This window comes from Lolium perenne, chromosome 1, assembly GCF_019359855.2.
Source record: "Lolium perenne isolate Kyuss_39 chromosome 1, Kyuss_2.0, whole genome shotgun sequence".
In the NCBI taxonomy this organism is placed as follows: Eukaryota; Viridiplantae; Streptophyta; class Magnoliopsida; order Poales; family Poaceae; genus Lolium; species Lolium perenne.
Genome location: NC_067244.2, coordinates 58,436,608 through 58,455,699, shown reverse-complemented (window position 1 = coordinate 58,455,699; position 19,092 = coordinate 58,436,608). Strand labels below are relative to the sequence as shown.

At 43.0% G+C, this 19,092-nt stretch overlaps 1 protein-coding gene across 1 annotated transcript; it reads left to right on the top strand.

The window, feature by feature from the left end:
* Nucleotides 1–11,110: 11,110 nt before the first annotated feature.
* LOC127331731 (uncharacterized) lies at nt 11,111–15,371 on the top strand. Its single transcript, XM_051357915.2, has 2 exons — nt 11,111–13,266; nt 14,244–15,371. Exon 1 carries the CDS (start codon nt 11,111–11,113, stop codon nt 12,935–12,937), a length of 1,827 nt encoding a protein of 608 aa, XP_051213875.1. The 3' UTR covers nt 12,938–13,266; nt 14,244–15,371.
* Nucleotides 15,372–19,092: the final 3,721 nt, after the last annotated feature.

The following is a 19,092-nucleotide window of genomic DNA, read 5'->3' as shown; positions in this document are numbered from 1 at the left end:
TCCTTTTGTTCGTCGCTCTCCTCTTCTTTTTCATCCAATGAGCTTTCAGGTTCATCAGTTTCTTCTTCCACCGGTTCCTGCAAATTGTGAGTGCATTCTTGTGCATTAATGTGTCTCTCTTTATAATCAAGGATATAAGGATTCCTACTATAGCATTCTATGCAAGAATTAAGGATAGTAGAGACATAATCTTTAAGGTCCTTACAAATAGCACAAGTTTCATAATTCTCAACCATGAAGGATTCTATCTCGGAGGCTCCCATAAATAAGACAAATTGTTCTACCTCTTCGAACCCATAATGAATATAGCAATTCCGATTATAGCTCTTAATAAAATATTCCTCACTAAAGCCACATTGAAATTTAAGATGTTTAGTATCCTGTTGAGAGCAACAGTTTATATCATGGCGTCTAAGCAAGATTCTAGCAATTGTATTCAATTTTTCTATCATAGCACTCATTATTTTACCAGTTCTTGATTCTCTATAACAATTATAACATTCCATAAGCTCCAAGTAGGTTGTTGGTTCTCCCATAATAGCAGTTTTTAATTTTTCGGTTTTTCAAATTTTTATGGATTTTTGGGTATATGAGGAAAATAAAACAAAACTGAAATAAACTAGATAAAAGTAAACTAAGCAAACTAATACTAGACAGAAATAAACTAAGCACAAATAAACTAGGCAAAAGTAAACTAAGCAAAACAAAATAAAACAAAATAAAAACAGAGAGAGAGGTAGAGTGTACTCCCCAGGTGAACTTATGAGTAGAGCTATGCCTCCCCGGCAACGGCGCCAGAAAACAGTCTTGATAACCCACAAGTATAGGGGATCACGGCAGTCTTCGAGGGTAGTATAACCCAAATTTATTGATTCGACACAAGGGGAGGTAAAGAATACTTATAAGCCTTAACAACTGAGTTGTCAATTCAGCTGCACCTGGAAAAGCACTAGCAACAGGGGTGATGTGAAAGTAGCAGTAATATGAGAGCAATAGTAACAAGAATACAAAGCAGTAATAGCAATAACACAGGAGCAATGGCACCGGAAGATAGTTGATACTACTTCCAATGACATGTAGAACAAGTATATGATGATGAAAGATGGACCGGGGTTCCCAGCGATCTACACTAGTGGTAACTCTCCAATAACAAGTGACAAGTGTTGGGTGAACAAATTACAGTTGGGCAATTGATAGGAATCAAAGCATTAAGATAGAACATCAGGCTTATTAATTATGTAGGCATGTTTTCCGTATATAGTCGTACGTGCTCGCAATGAGAAACTTGCACAACATCTTTTGTCCTACCAGCCGGTGGCAGCCGGGCCTCAAGGGAAACTACTGGATATTAAGGTACTCCTTTTAATAGAGTACCGGAGCAAAGCATTAACACACCGTGAAAACATGTGATCCTCACATCACCGCCATCCCCTCCGGTTGTCCCGATTCTTGTCACTTCGGGGCGTTTGGTTCCGGACAGTGACATGTGCATACAACTTGTAGATACAATCTAAGCAATAAGTATAGAGCTCAAATCTAAGATCATGCCACTCGGGCCCTAGTGACAAGCATTAAGCATAACAAGATTGCAGCAACAATAACTTCACAAACTTTATAGATAGACTAATCATAATGTATCATCCATCGGATCCCAACAAACACAACACCAATTACATCAGATGAATCTCAATCATGTAAGGCAGCTCATGAGACCATTGTATTGAAGTACATGGGGGAGAGTATACCGACATAGCTACTGCTAGAACCCGTAGTCCATGGGGGAACTACTCACGGAGCATGGCGGAGGCGGTGGCGTTGATGGAGATGGCTTCCGGGGGCACTTCCCCGTTCCGGCAGGGTGCCGGAACAGAGTTCTGTCCCCCGAATTGGAGTTTCGCGATGGCGGCGGCGCCCCTGGAGTCTTTCTGGAGTTTCGTCAATTGGTACGGTGTTTTTAGGTCGAAAGGGGTTTTATAGGCGAAGAGACGGCGCAGGGGGGCACCTGGGGGCGCCACACCCTAGGCCGGCGCGGCCTAGGCCTGGCCCGCGCCGCCATGTGGTGTGGTGGCCCCCTGGCCCCTCTCCGACTCTTCTTCGGTGTTCTGGAGCCTTCCGGGAAAAATAGGAGGTTTGGCGTTGATTTCGTCCAATTCCGAGAATATTGCCCGAACAGCCTTTCTGGAACCAAAAACAGCAGAAAACAGGAACTGGCACTGTGGCATCTCGTTAATAGGTTAGTTCCGGAAAACGCATAAAAACATCATAAAGTGCAAGCAAAACATGTAAGTATTGTCATAAAACAAGCATGGAACGACAGAAATTATGGATACGTCGGGGACGTATCACTGGCCCTGATTTATCGTACGCAGTACGCGAACTACCAATCATAACCTTTCATTTACATACCCTAGTATAGGCACCTCTCCCCATGAGCTTGGCCTCCCAGTGAAGACAGATAGTCAGCCTGGGAACTGCACAGGGCTTGGGCCGGACATTCACCTCATTTCGCATCATATCTTATCGTTTCGGTTGTGGTAGAGGCAGCTTTCGGCATAACCCCGATGACGCTTGTTTAGAGGGAACCCATACTAAGACACACAAACTTCCAGTTAAGCCCTACCCAGATTCAGGTATTGTGGGGGTACATGTAAAATTGGAATGGTATCGCATCCGAACCCAACCATCAGTGTTTTTGTAAAATTCACCAAGTCCTTCACCAGTCATATTCACCTTCAAAATCTTTCAATAGAATGACTCATCATTCCAAGGTTTTCAAAGTCATTTCAATTTCCAAAGTTCCAAATGGAGTAGTCAGTTTCAAATTAGCACTAGCATCTATGTATGAGGGGTGCTAAGTATTTTGCTTGGTTTCTAGGCTAACTTTGATACTCTTGTACTAATCCAATACTAACCAAGTGAATCAAAAAGGTACTTTGCTAAACCAAAGTAAATAAAGCTTGTAAGGTACAACTGGGAAATACGATCATAAGCATAAAGTAAAAGGGGTAATGTCTTGCTCATGGTGAGCTTTGCACTTTGCAAGAGTATTATCTTGCTATGCTTGGGGGAGACTAACTTTACTACTCTAGTAACCAACTTGTACTTTGACCAAAGTTAACTATAAAAGTAACTCATTTAGAAAACAAGTGAAAACTGGTAAAGCAAAACTTGGGATGGGTTCATATAAGAAAAGGTAAGAAACATGGTGCCTTGCCCCAAGGGGCTTTGCACTTTGCAAGAATATTAGCTTGCAATAAGATCATATTGCAACACTATAACTTGCAATAGTCTAGCTTGCAATAATATCAGCTTGCCTTGGTTGAAGTGAGGGTCCAAGTTCTCTTCTCCTTTCTCCTGGTAGAAGTCCTCCTCTTCCTGATGGTCTCCGGTACTAGCGTCTAAAATACGAATACGGGGTACGCAATCATCATACCAAAATTTACATACTAAACTAGGCACACACAAGTTTTACACAACTTAACTAGCATCACACACTACTATTAAGTGGGTGGATGTGTTCCTCTTATTTAAGAAAAATAATTTCCTCTCATGAACAAAATATGACCTAGGTTGACCAAAGTCAACCTCTTCATACTCATCATTTAGGAAAATGATTTAAATGAGGTTTCATACCTCATACAATTTAATACTAACATAGTAGTGATTTAATGTCACCAAATATTCAACATGAGATTGTATAGACCATGGTCACCACCACATGTTGAAATACTTGGGACCAAGATTTAAATGAGAGGGAAACCTCTCATATGATTTAACACAGAGTTGTAACTAGGTTAACAACTATCATTGAGGTGATTTAACATTATCAACTATTTACTGTCTATTCTAACCCTACTTGTATTCACACCAATTATTCTATTCACACAAATACTACAATTGGGGTGCAATGGTTGGGTTGCTTGAGGAAAAATAATTTCCTCTCCTTGCATATGTAAAAGATAGTTTCCATCTAGTGTTTGAGAAATACTTTTCTCTCATTGACAACTTCTTAAGATTTAATTTCTCAAACAATCATACATGAAATCATGTTGACTCAAGTCAACCATTCATTATCATTATTTGAGAAATAGATTTAAATGAGGTAGAGTACCTCATACCATTTAATAATACTACATAGGATTTAAATCTCTAAGTAATTCATATAAGTGAGTTTGGCCAGGGGTCCAAACATCACATGAATTCATTTGAGACAAGATTTAAATGAAGTATAAGACTTCATATGAATTACTTAATAGTTTTGGACAATATCAACTAGTTAAACTAGCCATATTATCCACTACTTAAACTAGGGCATGATCATGCAAAATGACCACCCCATTTTATTGCATAAACAATTAGTGTAAGTCAAATGTGAGCTATTGGAGTTGGAATCAACTCAATATCTATTTTGGTTGATTTTTAAGAATTATTCTAAGGCAGCAAAGTCCCTGTCTTGTTTATTTTGTCAGATTAATTCTACAAGTAATTTTGAGATGGGGCCAGTGGCATTTGCTAGATAATTTCTCTAGCTTTCCAACGGTATAAAATTCACTAAATTTGGTTCAGCCAATTTGAATCTATTGATTTTCAAAGTTTGGGCAGTATTACAATTATTTGGAAAAGTTTAAAAGGAGTTTGAATTAATAGGGCCGGCGGGAAATGAAACTGGGCTAGATTCGAATTAAAGCGGCCCAGTCCAGCCCACCACGCGTCCACGCACGCGTGGGCTGTCTGACGGTGGGCTCCACCCATCAGTCACACATAACTCCCGAAACGGTACCTTTCTTTGTGAGCCGTAGGATTAGATGGACGATCGACGGTCGTGCGTCGTCGTCGTCGACGATGCGAGGGAGGCGCTGGCACGGCGGCGGTAGTGGGTCGACAGCGAGCTGGGACTCCGGCGAGGGTCGGCGGCGGCGTAGGACGGCGTTGTCGACGATGAGGGGTGTTCTGGTACCAGCGGCGTCGCTCGGGGAGGCGTCAATCGACGGCGGCTTCTGCGTCGGGTTCCGGCGATCGACGGAGCAATTGGTGAGCTCTGGTGAAGATTGGAGAGGGAAAATGGGTCGAGGAGATCGAGGAGAAGGAGGCGAGCAGGTTTGGTGTGGAGGAGAAGGCGCGGGGATGGCTCTATTTATAATGGCGAGATGGCCGTGTGGGGTGCGGCGAGGGTGACAACATCGCGGCGGCTCCGGCGAGGGAATCGGGTTGGCGAGGTAGGCACTAGCTAGGCGGTGTCCAGACGGTGCTAGGGAGCTAGACGGCGAGGTGGGGGACGGTCTGGTTGGCGCGCGCGACGTCGAGCTCTGGCGACATTGGCGCGGGATCCCGGCGATGATGTCGACGGCTGCGGTGCTTGCGCGAGCAATGGCGAGTGTCTGGCGGGCGCAGGGGGTGGCGGTGAAGCTCAACGTGCAGCATGGGGGTCCAGGGGAGGTGTGCTGCGGCGAGGTGACTCGTGGCCAGGGCATGTCCACGGGCGCGCGCACGACGCCTTCGGCATGGCCCTGGGCTGAGCTGGGCGCGTGTAGTTCGGCCGCTGTCGTCGTTCACCTCGACAGGGGCATGGCTAGGGAGGTCTAGGGAGGTGAGGTGGAGCCAGAGGACAATGTGGTCCGAGCTGGGGATGAAGGAGAAGAGAAGAGGAGGAACATGGCCGGCATGGGGTTGACATGGCCATGTCCATGGCCGGCTAGCCTCTCCCTTAGGGTTTCTGTGGTGGAGTGATGAAGAGAGGGGACAAGGGAACAAGGTGGAGAGATTTGGGGCAGGGTAGGGTTAGCTAGGGCACTATTTCAAATAGTGGGGTATTGTTCCATAATTGAATTTTGATGTAACTCACCCAATTTGGTTTGAATCAATTGATTTGAGAATTTGAGAATGGGGTGTTTGAATGAGTTGCAAAAGACCAGCGCCAAACATGTGTGGTGGTGGAATTTTGAAATTCAAAGAAAAGCAAAAAGTGACAAAGTGAGATTGTTCCCCATAATAAAAAGTCTCAACTTTGGATGAACCTAGCTATGGATCAAAGATGATTTTGGCCAGGGGGTCTTTACCAAAGTTGCTCTCCTTGATGTGCTCTTGGATGACATGCAAAGAGTTGGGAAAGTTTAGTTTGAAAAACTTGAGAAAGAGAGGCTCAAAGTAGTGACCAGAAAATAAATGGCAGATTTGACCATTATCATATGTGATCCCCAATTGAGTTTGAAAAACATTTGAATCGTGTTTCTCGGATTCCAATAGTTGTGATAAATGTTTAGTAACATTATACAACTAATGGTGAAGGCCAAAATGGTCTAGGGTCAAAATTTATAAAAATGGCATAAGCCATATGTGAGGGTTTTGTGCTTTTCTCACTTTTATTCTTTTATTTTTCTTTGCTTCAATTTGACAAGAGTGAGGTTTACTTAGTGCTAGATTGAGTGGGATAAAAGGTTCCAACCATTTTGAGACAAGGTTGGTGCCTAGGTCAAGATTGGATAAATTAGGCTAAAGGTGTATGTGAGGGAAAAATGGAATTATCCCACTATTGGATTTCTCTCCATTTGATTGGACTTGTCTTGACTCTAATGTCATTCTTATTAGCTTAGAAACATTTTCAAACCATTGAAACCATTCCCAAAAGGTCAAGCTCAAAGATTTGTAAAATTGGCCAAAACACAAGAGAGGTGACATGTCAATTTTTCTTAATCTGGTAAGGTGCTCCCCTTGCTTCACTTGGGCAAGGTTGAGGGTCAATTTAGGGTTAGATTGGGTTCAGAGATGGTTTCACACCATTTGGTTAGGGTAGAAGTGCATAGGACAAGAATTGATGAAAATGGCTATGTGTCACATATGCCTCTATGCATATGTGGCGTTTGATTTTTAATTTGACCCAAATGATGTTGTTGAGAGTTGAAATGGTATATAGGAGTGATCCACCCATTCAACTTCAAGTCTTAGGGTCAAGATCCTCCATTTCACAAATTGGATATTTTGCTCTCATATGCCTTTATGGCATTATTACTTTCTTTGTACAATCCTTTGTTTCACTTTGAATTGGGTTGGAGAAGTACTAGATAAGGTTTAAGAAGGTTTTCCAAACCTCTAAATAAGGTAGAAAGGCCTAAGGTAAAGTTTTACAAAATAGCCCTAGGCATATATGCCTCTATGCATATGTTTGATTTTATTTTGTTTCACACTTGAATTGGTTGTTAAGTGCTTTGTTGAGTGTGTTGAGGTATTTCAGTTTATCTACTCAAGGTAGATAAGGCAAAGCTCCTCATTTTCAACAAGTATCCCCAGGCTTGCATATGCCTTTTTCTTTTATTGAGGTTTCTCAAAATAGATCAAAATGATTTTTGAGAAGGTTAGGGTTTAGGGTTTTTCTTATTTGATTTCTTTCTCTTTTAAATTCATTTGGTTTGTGATCTTCACTTGATCACTTTAGGGTTTTAGGTTTTGTCCCCTAAGCATAATAACACTCATCATGGCAAAACACAAGTATTAGGTATGAGCACTATGCATAGCACTCTATTTAAGAAAAGTTTTTGTTGGTTCTCATTTTTGGAAAAAAGGAAATTCATTTTTGCTTTGTTTTGAAATTTGGGGTGTTACAAAGGGTTTCGATCTAAAAACGCGAGACGGAAAGTCGAAGTCGCCAGAAACCATCCAGTACGCCGCCACCGTCGCGAAACTCCGTCTCGGGACCAGAAACTCCGTTCTGGCACTCCGCCGGGACGGGGAAGTGGAGGAGATCATCGCCATCATCACCACCGATGCCTCTCCATCGACGAGCAATATTTCCCCCATCCATGTGTGAGTAATTCCCCCGCTGTAGGCTGAAGGGGATGGTAGGGATTGGATGAGATTGGTCATGTAATAGCATAAGATTGTTAGGGCATAGTGCCTAGTGTCCGTAATTGGTACTTTGATGATATTGTTGCAACTTGTTATGCTTAATGCTTGTCACTAGGGCCCGAGTGCCATGATCTCAGATCTGAACGTGTTATTGTTTCATGATGATATGCATTGTTTTATGATCTTACCTGCAAGTTGTATACACATGTCGCTGTCCGGAACCCGAGGCCCCAAAGTGACAGAAATTGCGACAACCGGAGGGGAAGGCAGTGATGTGAGGATCACATGTGTTCACGGAGTGTTAATGCTTTGCTCCGGTACTCTATTAAAAGGAGTACCTTAATTTCCAGTAGATTCCCTAGAGGCCCGGCTGCCACCGGCTGGTAGGACAAAAGATGTTGTGCAAGTTTCTCATTGCGAGCACGTACGACTATATACGGAACACATGCCTATGGATTGCTTAGTACTTGGATACTATTTTATTATTATCTGCAAATGTCCTGCTTTGATTGTTACATGAATTTCTCTCATCCATGCAACGCCCGTCATCCATCCCTGTGCCTACAGTATTTTAATCCTGCTGTTTACTATAATCACTACTGCTGTCTTTGTTCCACTGCTGCTGTTATTTCACTACTGCTACTACTATAAACTGTTACTACTGATAAACTCTTGCGAGCAAGTCTGTTTCCAGGTGCAGCTGAATTGACAACTCCGCTGTTAAGGCTTTCAAGTATTCTTTGTCTCCCCTTGTGTCGAATCAATAAATTGGGTTTTACTTCCCGCGAAGACTATTGCGATCATATCCCCTATACTTGTGGGTTATCACGGGCCACCCCTTGGCAGCGCCGCTAGGTGGGGACCCCACCTCGGGACTCCACCGACATCGTCCCTTCGCCTATATATGCTCCCAGATGTGAAAACCCTAAAACACCCGTCGATATTCCACGAAGAGTTCCGTAGCCGCCGCCATCGCGAAGACAAGTTTTGGGGGACAGAAGTCTCTGTTCCGGCACGCCGCCGGGATGGGGAATTTCCCCCGGAGTCATCTCCATCGACACCACCGCCATCTTCATCACCGTTGCTGTCTCCCATGATGAGGAGGGAGTAATTCTCCCCCGAGGCTAAGGGCTCTACCGGTAGCTATGTGGTTCATCTCTCTCTCTCTCCCATGGTGTGATCTTTATGTGATCATGAGCTTTGTATCACTATTAATCTATGTGCTACTCTAGTGATGTTATTAAAGTAGTATATTCCTCCTCCATGATGTAAAGGTGACAGTGTGTGCATCATGTAGTACTTGGCGTAGGTTATGATTGTAATCTCTTGTAGATTATGAAGTTGACTATTACTATGATAGTATTGATGTGATCTATTCCCCCTTTCATAGCTATTGGTGACAGTGTGTATGCTATGTTAGTACTCGGTCTAAATTGCAACGGTCTATTATGCACTCTAGATGTTACTTTAATATGAACTCCGGACGTTGTGGAGCTTGCTAACTCCGGCTTGATGTGTGCTTTTATAGCCCTACACAATGAATGGTGTTTGTTATCCAACAAGAGAGTGTTTGAAAGTAGCACAAGTGAAGAGAAGTTATTTAGTTATGTGATCATTGTTGAGAGTGTCCACTAGTGAAAGTATGATCCCTAGGCCTTGTTTCTAAGCATTGAAACCCCGTTTCCAACAAGTTCTGTTACATGTTTGCTTGCTGCCATCTTTATTTCAGATTGCAATTACTACTTACAATCATCCATATTACTTGTATTTCACTATCTCTTCGCCGAACTAGTGCACCTATACATCTGACAAGTGTATTAGGTGTGTTGGGGACACAAGAGACTTCTTGTATCTCAATTACAGGGTTGCTTGAGAGGGATATCTTTGACCTCTACCTCTCTGAGTTCGATAAACCTTGGGTGATTCACTTAAGAAAAACTTGCTGCTATTCTACAAACCTCTACTCTTGGAGGCCCAACACTGTCTACAGGAATAGAAGCGTGCGTAGACATCAGGTATGCATCAATCTTCCAAAAGGCCTGATCAATAAGTGCTTCGTCCCACAAATTTGTAGCTAGATTTATCAAATCACTCACCTTAGTGATCACGTTCTGGCCTTTATTAGTAAATACTTTCCGTGAAAAAACTATTGAGAATCCATTCATCCTCCCAAATATCAATAGAGTTACCATCTCCGACTCGTCATATATATCCTTTCTTCAGAGTTTGAATGCCGGACCATATACTCTGCCTTGTAAATGAACTTCTCTTCTTTGATTCTGCATTTAGAATCGAAGATCGCCAAAATGGAAATACCTAGCACCAAGAACTCTTGCGCACAGGAAGTCAGGTTCCTGGACAAGGCGCCACACCTGTTTGTCTAGGAGGGCCAGGTTGAAGCAGAGAATATCACGAAATCTCATCCCTCCTTTCTTTGGGATACACATTTTCCACCAGTCTACATGTGCATCCTTCTTTGATTTGCATCATCACCCCACCAATATTTGGGACATCGCACCCATGATTCCTTTGCAAATTTGTTTTGGAATCTTAAACACCGACATCACATATGTTGATATAGCTTATGCTATTGCTTTGAGAAGCACTTCTTTTCCACCTGCTAAAAGAAATCTATCCATCCATCCCTTTATCCTCTTACATACTCTATCAACCAAGAACTGAAAGCAGTCGCTACGATCCATGCCCACAATTGCAGGAAGACAGAGATATTTATCTATAAGAACCTCTGTCATAATATCTAGAACTATACATATTTCTTCTCTCTTTTTCACAAGTGTGTTGGGACCGAAGAAAATGCTAGATTTCTGCTTACTCACCAATTGACCTGAAGCAAGACAATATTGGTCGAGAATATTCTTCAAACAATTTGCATTATCAACATTGGCTTGCATTAGAATTAGAGAGTTATCTGCAAACAGAAGATTGGAGACCGACACTCTAACTCCATTTAGCTCACCACGAAGCTCTGCTTTGTTTAACAATACGGTTTAATCCTTTAGCACATATAGTAAGAATAGATACGGGGATAGAGGTCTGGTCTCGGTTAGTACGGCTCCCTATGAGTTTGGTACCTGAAATTAAAATTCTCGAGGCAGTTTCATAAATTTTGTGGTTTACCAGCATGTGTAGTTACTCTCACGGGCCGGATTGTTACCTCGGTTGGTCACCGGGTCGGAAAGGCCTTGTACGGTAGGCTGCAGTAACGGCCCACACCAAACCCACAAGCAAAATCCGGCTGCCGTAATGTCGTATGCCCAAAAGGCTTCCCCGCCGCCGTTCCAGCTCACCCTCCGCATCCCAAATCAGTCTCCCCACCGTGCGCCGCCACCACCACCGCCACGGCGCCCGCCGGTGCACCCCTCCATTGGCGACCATCGCGCGCGCCACCGCCCTCCCCGCCGCTCGGCTCCTGCTGCGCGGGCGCACGGTTTCCTCTGCCTCCGCCGCGGCCCTGGCTATCCTCCCCTTTCCCACCAGCTCCTCCTCCGACGACTCCGACGAGGCCAAGCCCCTCCCGCCTGCGCCCGCACCGGATGGAGCCCCCTCTCCTCCGCAGCGTGAGAACCAGCCGTGGTGGCAGCGCGAGCGCGACTGCAACGTGGCCATGAAGGCCCTGGCGCGCGCGGGCGACGTGGACCAGGTGGTCGCCCTCTTCGCCGACCTCAGGACCTCCGGCGCCGGTGCCGGCGCCGGAAAGGGCGATGCCTCGCCGCCCAACGTGCTCTGCTACAACACGCTCGTCAACGCGCTCGCCGAAGCCGGCCGCCTGGAGGAGGCCCGCGTCGCGTTCGACGAAATGCTCGCGGCGGGGGTGGCGCCCAACGCGTCCTCCCTCAACATCCTCGTCAAGCTGCACTCCTGGCGGTCCGCGCGGTTCGACCTCGCGTACAGGGACATCCTCCGGATGCGCGACCTCGGGGTGGAGGCTGACGTCGGCACCTACTCCACGCTCGTCACGGGGCTGTGCCGGGCGGGGAGGGTCGGCGAGGCCTGGGGCGTGCTCGACTGGATGCTGGAAGAGGGCTGCCGTCCCATGGTGCAAACCTACACGCCCATCGTGCAGGGGTATTGCCGCGAGGGCCGCGTCGAGGAGGCCAAGGAGCTCATGGCCACCATGGAGCGTGCTGGCTGTCCTCCCAATGTGGTCACCTACAACTTTCTCATCAGGGCTCTGTGTGATGCCGCCAGATTTGATGAAGTCAGGCAGGTTTTGACCGAGAGTAGAGCTAAGGATTGGACGCCCAGCACTGTCACCTACAATACGTTTATGAATGGTCTCTGCAAGAAAGGTATGGCTAAGGAAGCACTTGACCTGTTGGATGTTATGCTAGGCGAAGGGCTGGATCCCACTGATTTTACTTTGAGTATTCTTCTGAATTGCCTTTGCCATGACTCGAGGATTTCAGAGGCCTTATACCTGTTAGAGAGGAGTACATCATTGAGGTGGTATGCTGGTGTTGTTGCGTACAACACTGTGATGAGCAGGTTATGTGGAGCGGGACATTGGATGGGTGTTCTGAAGCTCTTGACAGACATGATCAAGAAAGGTATCATGCCAAACACGAGGTCATTCAACATTTTTATTCGCAGTCTTTTCTTCGGGCGACAGTTCCGCTTAGTCAAGAGCTTGATCCGTAACCAAGGGTTTGCTGCAACTGCAAATGTTGTCACGTACAATACACTCATTTATGCGATGCCTAGTGAGCTGAATAACCTAATGCACAGAATGAAAGAGCAGAATATTGCTGCAGATGAAGTCACCTACACTATAATGGTTGATAGGTTGTGCAGAGCTGGACAATTTGTTGCAGCCACTAATCTTTTTCTAAAATCGCTTGAGATTGGGCTGTCGAGGGATCTTTTTGCTGTCCTTACAAACAAGCTTGCGCACAATGACAAGATCTGGGAGATGACTCGCATATTCCAGGGAATGGAAAAAGAAGGTTTTATCCCTGATAGTTCTATATTTGATATCACAATCAGATCATTCTGTAGGACTGGTCATTGTCACGACAGAAATTTTTTTAAGCTTAACTTTATTCTGGATACAATGTTGGTGCCAAGTTTCATGCACTAGCCAACGCAACCAGTCCAAACTGATGGAAAAGGGCTAGACAATCCACATATGACTGTGACATGGAGAAGTCAAGAAGTGAATAGAACAGTCTCAGAGGTATGGCTCAAGAGGCCTATACGTGGGCACAGAGAGGGGCAACAACAATTTTTCAATAGATTGCGCAAGCAGAGACTCAAACTCGAGACCTTGGCTGTGATACAATGTCAAGTTTCATGCACTAGCTAACACAACCAAAAGTCTGAAGTGATGGAAATGGCTAGACAATCCACTTATACTTGGGAAGGCGAGCTGAACCCTTGTGGATCTAGGAAAGCCGCTGATAATTGAAGGTAGCATACGCTTTCTTTCTACTTTTCTAGCAATTAGAAATCGGATCAATTAGCATTTTCCTCCCTAATGAGTTTTTCTAGATAAATAACAATTTTATATTCTAGATTGAAGTTGTAACTTCTAAATAATTTGGAGTAGAATTTAAAGGTATAGCTCAATCCGTAAGTGTGGCATACAAAAAGTTTGTGCTCCGTAGTTATCAAATGTTTCTCAATGGTCTTTGTTCCAAACAATCAGCACTAGATTTTTCACTTACCATATTTTATTTATGGGTTCTCACTTCTCAACAATGTTTAATGTATCACAACAATGAGATGTAGTGGCTGATTAAGTAAGTCGCCTTTTCTGCCAAAAGATTTTTTTTGTAGCACATAATTTTTCTTTAACATCTAGTCATATCCGTCTGTTGGGAAAATTAGCGATTTTCCGTGATTTCTTATTTTATAGTTTTATGTTAATATGTTAATCATAGGTGTACTGTTAGGACTTTGAACCGATGCATTATAAAGTTAAACACATAGTCTGACATATGGTAGTGCCAATTTTTAGTTTATGTTATGGCAACTAAAATATCGTCTTATGATTGATATCCTTCCGTAGCTATTATGTTCGTTTTTCTCTACCACACTATGCAATTTGATTGGCTCCTCTTGTCTATGGTTTGCACAAAATAGTACTCCCGCCGTCCCATAATATAAGATGTTATAATATATGGGTATATTGATTATATTATAGAACAGAGTGAATAGTTGTTTTACCTTTTTTTTTTGCGAAAATAATTGTTTTACCTTAGCTACCGTTAAAGCATTTAACTTGCAATGCTCTATTTTCTGTCCTATTTGCTAAATAACAAAAAGTTTTCTTGGAAACAAACGTAGGGAAATATTATTTTCTACTACCATCATTTTTTTCGTTTCGTTCAATAGTAAAGTATTACCTTTTCTTGTACTCAGGTTTTCAATCTTCCATATTTCAGGAACGGATTTCCTCCTGCCAACAGCCATGACTTGCGTCGATATGGCTAACAATACTGACACATGTGGTGTACTGATGTTTGACTTTTATAGCATTCCGTTCATGGTACAAACATGGCACATGCCTTTTTGTGTAAACATATTCAACCCGGTCACTTGGGAGATATAATCCAATTGGTGAGTTCTGTGAAGATAGCCTAACTTAGTTGACAACATAGAAATATTTGGCAATTGATACTGTAGTGAAAATAATTATATCGATTTGCAAACATGACTATATTTACATATCTGGAATCGCGCACTAAGCAAGGATCAGCCATGAATGGTGTTGACATGTTCCATATTTCAGGAATGGATTTCCTCTTTGAATTATATCTCTCCTGCCAACAGCCATTAATGGTTTTGACATGGCTAAAGATACTCTGACACATGTGATGTTTTCTTTTCTAGCATTCCGTACATGGTACAAACATGGCGCATGCCTTTTTGTGTAAACATATTCAACCCAGTCACTCCGGCAGATGAAATCTAGCTGGTGAGTTCTGTGAAGATAGCCTGACTTAGTTGACAACATAGAAACATTGGTAGTTGGTACTGTAGTGAAAATAATTGTATTGATTTGCAAAAATGGTGCTATTTACATATCTGGAATTGTGATTTATTACTCCCTCCAATCCATATTAACTGCCGCTGATTTAGTACAACTTTGGACTAAATCAGCGACACTTATTATGGATTGGAGGGAGTAGTAAGGATCAGCAAGAAATATTTTTAGCTGAAGCAAATCATAATTTTCTTCTCCTTGGTCTCATCACCTTTCCGAATTTTATACATGTTCTGTCAATTTACATATCTATATTAACAAATAATTACTTACGAGGACATGTAATTTCCCTGTTCTGTCTATTTTATTTTCCATATGTGTGACACCTCAGCCTGGCTTGATTGAAATTCAGCCCAAGTGTAGCCTGGGCGCCGGGCCGATGAGGCATGTAGCATAAGTGGAGATAAGTACCATTTTGGTAGTTCAAGGGGGAATCACCAATTTAAATACCCAAGGGCTCCCAAGGCAATATGTGCGAAGCAAGGACGAAATAGCAAGCTATGGCCTACCTAGTATTTAGGTTAGGTGTAAGGACCTTGGTGTGTCATAGCATATGGGTTACAGTGTTTGATATTTGAATCTTGGTTATACGATATCTGCACTTCTGTTGGTATTTATGATGTTTGCCTACTTATTAGCAGGCTATTACTAGCTCAAAAGGAACATTGTGAATCATTTGTGATGGCAGGATTCTTGTTATCTGGTTCTTAGAAATCAGATGAACTGGGGTGAGGTGCTGTGGTTGCTAGTTACTATATCTACAATAGGTACAGTACATTTAGCACCAAGTGCTGGGATTACTCTACCTTTATAGAAGGCAAAGAGAAGTGACAGGTACAGATTGCCGTGAATTTGATTTTCTTAGTCTTACCAAATTTGTATCATGAGATGTAGCTCGAAGACACTTTGTTGAATTGGATTTCTTGGTATCAAATTCAGTTTGCAGTGTTTTGAGTTGCTCTAAATGATTAACAACAGTTAGCATTCAATGTCGGACGATGATGTAATTTTGTATTGTGGTCCTCGTTATTTAAAACTCGGGTCCTCAAGTTTTTTTTATCTCTACCAGATTTATCATATGGAAACCATATACTATTTCTTTGGTAGCATGGAAACCCACATGTCATTTCCTGCCTCCTTTTCTAATCCTAACTAATGTCAGTACTTCGCTATCTAGGCTCAAGTCTGATTCTTGGCGCTTTTATTGTTTCTGCAGTTTGCTGATGGGTAAAGCATTACAAACAAAGGACATTAGCTCTGAAACCGCAATTGCTCATGGTCACATCTGGTGTATATGGAAGCAGAGGAACACAGCGGAGAGAACACCACATTTCATAACTGTTGGAAACCATTAAGGAGGGGGGCATTCGGTGGGTGCCGTTGGGCTACGGATGGCATTGCCACCGGCATGATGTGTCTTTTGTAATCATGTGCATGGGGCTCGTACTCATACACATGGAAGGAAGTGACGCGCCCTCAGGGACACAAGGCTTATGCGTATTCTCCATGGGAAGGAAGTGACGCCCCATCTGTTACGTTCTGAATGGTTACCATTGGCTTATTACCGCTGCTACCTAGCATTAGTTTAAGCGACCTACACTAGATGCAAGTATTGTGACATTGTTTCCGTATGAACGATTGCTCTGTCCAAGTTAATACGATTGCTCTGTCCAAGTTAATCTTGCATGTTTCCTAATATGGAATGCAAGCTCGCTCACTTGGATGTACTAGGCCTTCTTCCACTGCCAGGTTTGCTCCCATTTATAATGAACAAGTTTGTGTAATTCCTGTAAAGAAAGACATGTTACATAAATGTCGAGAAATTACGACGTGTCTCCCTCCTTTTAGATGTTCACTACTCCGTAAGTCCGTAGTAGCTAACTGCACGAACCACTTCTTGAGGTAATTTGACTTCTTTTGTTTTTGTTTGGGTTTGGTTCAGTCAAAATCTTGCTAGTATTGCAAGCACTATAGGAATGGCGCTCTGCGCCGACGGCCAGTTGGGGCCGTCGGCGTATGGGCCTCCAGGCCAGCCCGTCAAAAGGGCCGTCGGCGTAGCGATGCTCTCGGCGTAGGAAACGGTACGCCAACGGCTGCCCTCGGCACATCGCGGGCCGTCGGCGTAGGCCTGTTACAATTTTTTTTTCCTATGCGTCAAACACTATTTAAAATTCTAAATCATGTACGATTCAACTGAACATGATATTCTAATCCTATAATTTTCCTATTTTTATGTTCTAAAAATCTTGTGACTCAAATAAGCACTTAATGGCAAGCTCCTTGTTGACACCTTATACACTCTAGAATTTTGTATTTCCTTATACCTATTCATGCACTAGAAACCACAGTCAAGATATTGCTTATAACAAAGCAATAGGGCTCTGCTAACATCATATCAATTTACACACAACACACACCAGCACATACACACAGAGAAAGAAGAAAAAGGTTATATTGCATACAAGTGCTGCAAATTAATCCGCCGGCGAACGGAATTTTTCTTTTTGGCTTTAGCCGCCTTTAAAACTATTTACTTAAACATATTCAAGAGACCATGTATCGAATATAAATCCAAAAACCAGGACCATTGTTTTAAAATATAACTTACACTTTCCACATCATGATGTACTTCTAATTATAGACATTGGGTTGAATAAAAAATAAAAAATATTTTGTGATGCGAATGTATAGTTAACCATGCTTTTTTTTTTATATACTCCCTCTGGTCTATAAGAGGATGCCTCAACTTTGTTAAAAATTAATGTATCTAGATACACCTAAATGTGTCCAAACTTAAGACTACATTTTATGGACGGAGGGAGTAACAAATATGAGTAAGTATAAAATTTTAGTATAAAACTAATAAGTTCTATTAGATCTAAAAGTTGTTTCAAGACTTTATTGGGAAAAATAGGAAGGAAAAAAATCTCAATGCAGTAGTTAAACATGAATCATGTAGTCATCTGTCTTAGAAGACAATATTTCATGAAATGTAGATAATATTTCACTTTGCTGCACTGATTAAGCAACTTCACCTTAGGTGTGGATGACATAAAAAGATACAAATGTCGCCGGTTTTTTGTCGGGTTTTTTATAATGTCCAAATGGAAATGGAAATATGAAAGTAGGAAGATTTTTGTTTTTGCCAGAAATTCAAGATTTTTTTAAAAAAAATAAAAAAATTGCATCTTCGGTAGAGATTATTATTACTTAACCATTGATGTTTATTTAAATAATTATTTAAAATTCCAAATAATAAAGAGTTGTGATATCATGATCTAAGGGTTAATATGATTGATATGGTAGTATTATCAGTAATGTTTCGTGAAGAAGATGGAAGCTCAACGAGATGTTAAGTGTGCTAGGGGTGGATGATGGGTGACCCGTGTGGGAAGTTTGATATGAGGGGTAACTTGACCTAAGATTAAGTGTAGTGTTAGAATTAAAATGATCCATGTGAGAGACTAAGAAAATGTGAAAAATTGATTTTTTTTTATTTTGAATTTCAAACGGACGGGACGGCGTGGCTTGCGCCAACGGCCTAGACGCCGACGCCAAGGGCCGCATCTACGCCGAGGGCACACGTGCCTCTGCCGATGCGGATCTTTTCCGAGAAGCTACGCCCTATAGTGAGTGGTCTTTTCAGTTCCGAAGATTGTTTCATGTGTTCAGTCCCAATGTAGCTAGCATTTCTAATGAGATATGAAGTGACCTTGGGGGTAATCGGATAAACTTACCGTATGTCCACTGTACCATTGATACATGCTGTGAGAGGGACGCGGGGCTCCTGTCAAACACGAATCTAGCGGCGCTCACGACTCACGAGTTAGGCAGCAGCAGGATGTGTCTGTCAATGCACATGCTGAAGTGAACTCCTGTACAGCTCTTACTGAGTACGACATGGCTGCAAAGGAGGCAACAATTCGTACGCTCGTACGGCAGTAGAGCCTGCCCAACCATCCCCTTTCCATGTCGACGAGGACGATGACTAGCTTGCCCGGCCAGCTGGCTGGCTGGCTCCGGCGGAACGTGCGTTACGTGCCTAAGCAGCCGCGCAGTTCACCCGCGTACGTCTCGGGCAAACGTAGAAGGAAAACGTGCGTCGGCCTCGGCCGTTTTGGCCCAACTAGGCAACTACACACCGAGAAAGCACCGATGAGGCAACGGCCTCGTGGCTGAACCTGAGCAGCCAAAGCGACGCACCCTCTAGACATTTTGTAGAGGTAGCTTTGCACACATATATATGT